This window comes from Equus caballus, chromosome 11, assembly GCF_041296265.1.
Source record: "Equus caballus isolate H_3958 breed thoroughbred chromosome 11, TB-T2T, whole genome shotgun sequence".
In the NCBI taxonomy this organism is placed as follows: Eukaryota; Metazoa; Chordata; class Mammalia; order Perissodactyla; family Equidae; genus Equus; species Equus caballus.
Genome location: NC_091694.1, coordinates 32,812,972 through 32,818,404, shown reverse-complemented (window position 1 = coordinate 32,818,404; position 5,433 = coordinate 32,812,972). Strand labels below are relative to the sequence as shown.

At 45.0% G+C, this 5,433-nt stretch overlaps 1 protein-coding gene across 1 annotated transcript in view; it reads left to right on the top strand.

Annotated features, from left to right (window-relative positions):
* Positions 1-921: 921 nt before the first annotated feature.
* The window catches only part of HSF5 (heat shock transcription factor 5), a 37,039-nt gene continuing 32,527 nt past the window's right edge, over positions 922-5,433 (top strand). Inside the window, exon 1 of the mRNA XM_023652897.2 lies at positions 922-1,579. Coding sequence (XP_023508665.2) covers positions 976-1,579 — 604 coding nt within the window. The 5' untranslated portion in view covers positions 922-975. The remainder of the gene's footprint in view (positions 1,580-5,433) is intronic.

Sequence of the window (5,433 nt, the reverse complement as noted above, 5' to 3'; positions counted from 1 at the left end):
GCTGCTTTGTTGGGTCTTTTTATTGATTTTAATTTCTAAGAAAACAATGCTCATTTTACCATAAACAAGAACCAAAACGTTACACCCCTTCCAACCGTTTCCATTTTTTTAATAGCCCTCTGTTTTTATCAGCACAGCTCCTGTCATATTCTTCTTTATTGATTAGATAGGGACTTATCCTTATGGATACTATAGAATTCTGTCCCCTCTCGTGTGAGGTTTATTTCTCTTTATGTCTAAAGTTTCCCCAGCTTGTCCCTGTATCCTCCTGATTCCCTCCTCATAGGCACCTCAGTTCTCATCCCTTGAGTAAACGGTCCTGAGCAAAATACTGGCTTAAAGGGTATATTTAAAAATATATAAAATGCTACCATCTAAAAGGTGAATTTGTTTACTCAAACATGTTTATTTTTTTAGTAAACACCATTTTTATTTGGAGAGGCGAGCAAGTCAACTGTCAGTACTGCGGGAGTTAGGCCCTTTGTTCTCAGGAACGACTGGCTTCGTATCACTCCCTGTCTGAATTCCACGTCCCACACGCTGGGTGCGGTGAGCTACCGGGATCTTAGTGTTCCGTGGTGGATAATCGGCCTTCTCTCTTTGCAGGACTTCTCTCCCGGCGGGGGGCAGCACTCGCAGCCCTCGCCCGGCGGTTGCAGGCGCCCGGGGAGCGGGCCGGCTCCCGCCGCGTCCCGCGCCGCTGCACACGCCCAGGCGACGCGGCGTCGGGCGGGCCGGGCGCGCGGCGCCGAGGGGGCGGGTCGGCTGGCGCTGCGTCCGGCCGCGCGGCGGGAACTCGAGGCCCCATTGGCCGCGCCGGAAGGCAAGGCGGGGGCTCGTGCGCCAACCGTCCCCGGGTCCGCGGCGGCCGGGCGCTGGCAGGAGGGGGCAGGGCCGAGCGAAGGCTGGGGGGATCGAGAACGGGGTGGGAGAGCCAGGCTCGGCGGGGCGAGGCCCAGGGCCCGGGCGGGGGCGATGGAGGAGGCGCTGCTCTCCACCCCTATCAACCCCAACAACTTCCCCGCCAAGCTGTGGCGGTTGGTGAACAGCCCCCGGTACCGCTCCATCCGCTGGGACGGCCGCGGCGAGGGGCTGCTCATCGATCAGCCTCTCTTCGAGGCCGAGCTGCTCAGCCCGCCCGGGGCGGGGGCCGGCGGCGGCGGCGGCGGCGTCGGGGGCTCCGGGGCTGAGCCCGAGCTCTTCAAAACCACCAACTTCACCAGCTTCATCCGCCAGCTCAACCTCTACGGCTTCCGCAAGGTGGTGCTGGGCGGGCCGGGCGCGGCGGGGCCCGGGCCGGGGCCGGGGGGCGGCGGGCCGGCGGGCGACGGGCCGCTCCACCACTTCCACAGCCCGCACTTCCGCCGCGACCAGCCGCAACTGCTCGTGCACCTCAAGAGGCTCACCAGCGCCAACAAGGCCAAGCTGGCGGCCGGCCTGGAGGTGCCCTGCCGCCCGCCCAACCGCTTCCAGAGGCTGCTCATCACGTCGGCCTCCGCCTCCGCCTCGGCCTGCACCTCCCCGCTGCAGCACCAGGAGCCGGCGCCGCCGCCCGCGGGGCCCAGGCCCGAGCCGCACGGTGAGTCCCACTGGGCCTCCACGGCCCCCGCCATCACAGGGCACATGGGCGTCAGGGAGCAAACGCCATTCACAGGGCATTGTCGCACCTCCTCACCTTTGAGGGATCCGGAGTACGCCCGGGCCCCACGTGCTGCCCGGGAAATAGCTCGCGTCACCCCCATGGTTCTCACTGGCACCGGCACCCCCTTTCCGCCAGTACCTCCTCTGGAAAGAGTCCATAAGCACTTAGTTCCTTCCATGTGCACGAGCAGCCAAAGGGACCTTCATCAGCTTCCTTTCTGTTCTTCCCGGGCCCTTCCTGAGCTCCAAGCCTCCATAGCCATTGCCTCCTTGAGACCCAGTGTCTCCGCTTGGAACATCTAGAGTAAGTAGCTCTCTGTCGAAGCGCTGGGTCTGGAGGAAGCACAGAAGAGTCTCCTTTGCCCTAATGGGCAGCAGAACAGAGTTACCATAGGGAGTGAGAACGTGGTGAAGGTCAAGGTAGGAAGGAACACAGTCACAGCGAAGAAAACTTAGGAAGTGTCTACCAACCAAAGGAAAGTGAACAAGGTACCTGAAGTGGAAGTTTGTCCTTGAGACATGCCACCTTCCACCCATTGACACATCTAAGAAATCTCGGAAGAAGTGTCCCGACAATAATCATGTTTTAGGTTCCAAGTAATGTGTAGAATGACAGACATTGTTTATATATCTTAAGATCAAAAATATAATCATATTCTTTATTTTTACCAGATATTGTTCCTATATAGAATGAATTGGCTAAACATTTCTTTCACTGTAGCTAATTACAGCTGATGCCTTCTTAAGGTGTTATGGTTAGACAAACATAAGGCAAAGATGATTTTCTTTACAGCTGTCAAGTTTTAGTTAAGAATTTTAGTTCACATTTACAGCCTTTGAATTTTTCACTATTGGCTACGATATTTCAGTTTTGAAAAAACTTTGTATGTATAAATCTGTATTTACTAAAAGTGGAAAAACTCTCTGTCATAGAAAATTATTTTATTAACTTGCTTTCTGATGTTCTTCCCCTCCTCCCAGGAAGGTGAGGGCGGCAATACTCCCTTTCTCTGTTTAAAGAGTCCATGATATGAAGCAATATACGAAGAAAGCAACAGGATATAATAATGAGAATTCGTTCTTTGCCTTCAACTAGGAGAGTAATAGAAACATTTTCAGTATGTTAACATGGATTTAACAGAAAAATGTCTGGGTTTTTTTTCAGTTTTATGGGAAACCTTTTAAATATACAAATAAAAGTAACACTATGTTCACTTTAACCGAGGCCCAGGGTTAGGAATGAAGTAACACTTTGTTCATTTGGAATTTAGAAGATAAGGGATTAGGTTGTGTTTCTGTGGAGTTTAGAAGATAAGGGATTAGGTTGGAGTTCTAGTAACAAGTTGGAAAAATAGCAGTGGCATAGGAATGTTCTAAAGGAATTCTAAAGGAATATTAAGCCACTTCCGTGTGATGGATGACCATTGATTATGCTGGGGAATCGAATGGGGAAAGGCAATGGAGACAATACCATGGCGTATATTTGGCAGAATCTCTGACATGGATATTTGTTTTTCATGTTGTGTATCTGGTGGGCATAAGGAGAAAAGACTGGAAAATATGTTCTTGGGGGAAATAGAATAACCACCTCAAACAAAGAAACATGCGTATATGCATACATAAAAATCAACTCTTGCTCGCTTTTTTCCCTTCTCTGATTTTCTTTTTCCTTCACCTATCTTAAACCCAGTTGTGTTCTAAGGACACAGTCCATTTTAATAAAGGAAATACAGGGGTTATCTAGGTTCTGATTTTCTTCATTGATAGTTCAGTTGGTCAGCATTTTAAAGATTATTTATTAAAATATTGTAAATCTAATTCATACTTTTTCAGTATACATAATACATTAATCTATAGATACCTAGATTATTGTAGTTTTCATGCATGTCCTGTTTTTTGCCGTTCTACCTATTGGTATATGTAGGAGGTGTGTCAGGTGTGGATTGTCTACACCGTAGGCTTGGTTCACTAGGGAATTGTGTTACTGGTTTGGGTGGAGTGCAATTTTAAGTTCAAGAATACTGGCCCAATTTTGTTTGCTTTAATTCCGTGTTCTAAATCCTGGGATCTCCTGTTTTTCCTCAATTTTTATTCTGCTTGCATCTTGCCTTGGTGATAGGCCAGACTACGCTGCTGCTTCGTAGTTTCCATTTTGTTTTCTGTGTTCTACTTCAGCTTAAGGTTTGAATACTTCTGTCTCTTTTACAGTAGAATCTTCTGTTTTAGGACGTAGTTCTCTTATCTAGATCCATTGAGCCAGCTGTCTTGTTCACGTTTCGAGAATGTACTTGGTAAGAAATGTAAGGATCACATGTTTTCCCTTTTTTTGTTTGTCCACTTTTGTTATTTTGTTTTTAGTAGCAATTTATTTTACGACATTTGTTAAAACTTTCTAAACTAAGTAACAAGTCTGAGCAGTAGATAATCTCTCTTTGCCTGGGGATACCAAGTTCTCAAGTGGCAAGTTTTGGGCAAGAGGCAAGTTCTTTCCTGGGGATTGATTAGCTCCGATTCGCTTATATAAAAGGAGTAGAATCTTTAAAAACAGGAAGCCATCCTGCCTTACATTTCCAGAGTTCTGGGTTTAAACTTTGCCAAATACATCTTAAAGATGTTCTGAAGACATACCGGTGATGTTCTGTAAAATTGGTCAGAATAGAACCTTATGAGGTAACTCTTAATCAGAAGAATAAATAAGAGTTGAACATATTTTAGTTTTTTATTTTAAAATACAAATTTAAAGGAATGCCCTTCGAGTCCTAACAGTGTTCTTATGTTAGCATAAAGTGTGTAAATGTTTGGCCATCAGTCAGAGGTTATCATGATAGAAGTAGAATTTATATTTTAAACCAGATATAAACCAGATTTGAGAAACCAAGGTAGAGAATTCTTTAATTAGATGCTTAAGTTATTAACAATCTGAAAATTCATCCACAGCTTAACCCAGTAGAGGGAAGAAGAAGGATTAGTGAGTGAGCTCTTGCACGCCATAGCAATATGTAGTTTTAGCATGTAAAGCATCCAGGGAAAAATGAAGTGGTGGGTAGTTTGGGACCTCAGAGACACCTGTTGTGAAAACCAAAAAATGTTTCTTTAGATCTTAAAACAAAGGATTGTCAGTGGTGAGTTCAAAGTGTGGATACGTATGAATTGCTAGTCAAGTAGCATAAAAATGATTTTTTGTACTTTAAAGGAAAAAAGGAAGAGTAGTTTTTAACAGATATATCATTTGAATACATTCGATCTTCTGAACTAAGATTTTTTTCCCATTAGATTTAAAGCTCTTGATTTCCAGGGTTCCAGAATGTGTGTATGTATGTTTGTATGATTTGTTTATTTGTGATGTTAGTGCTTTATTCTTTTTTAAAAATTTTTATTTTTAAGAGTTTGCTTGAGCAAAAATTGATTTGAATCAGGCAGTGCCAAACCGGAAGTGGTTAGGAGCACTCCCTAATGCTTTAGAGGAAATTAAACACCATAGAAATAGAATGAAAGATGTGTAACATGTTGAATCGATTTACAGTTTAAATATTTGGGAAAGTAGGTGTTTGAGTGCCGTCTTTCATTTTGTAGTTTAACAGATTAGTAGCACATAAATTAGACTTTCTCCTCTGGATTAGTTTAATAAAACAAATTGAAAGGAATTTGTGAGCCACATAATTTAATACATAAAGTTCTCCCTAGGAATAAATTAGGTTAGCTTTCTTTATATTCAAGAGCCACAGTCTGTAAAATAAGTCCAGCTTGCAACATTTGTAGTTTCCTTTTCCTCATTACATAGTATTGCCCTTT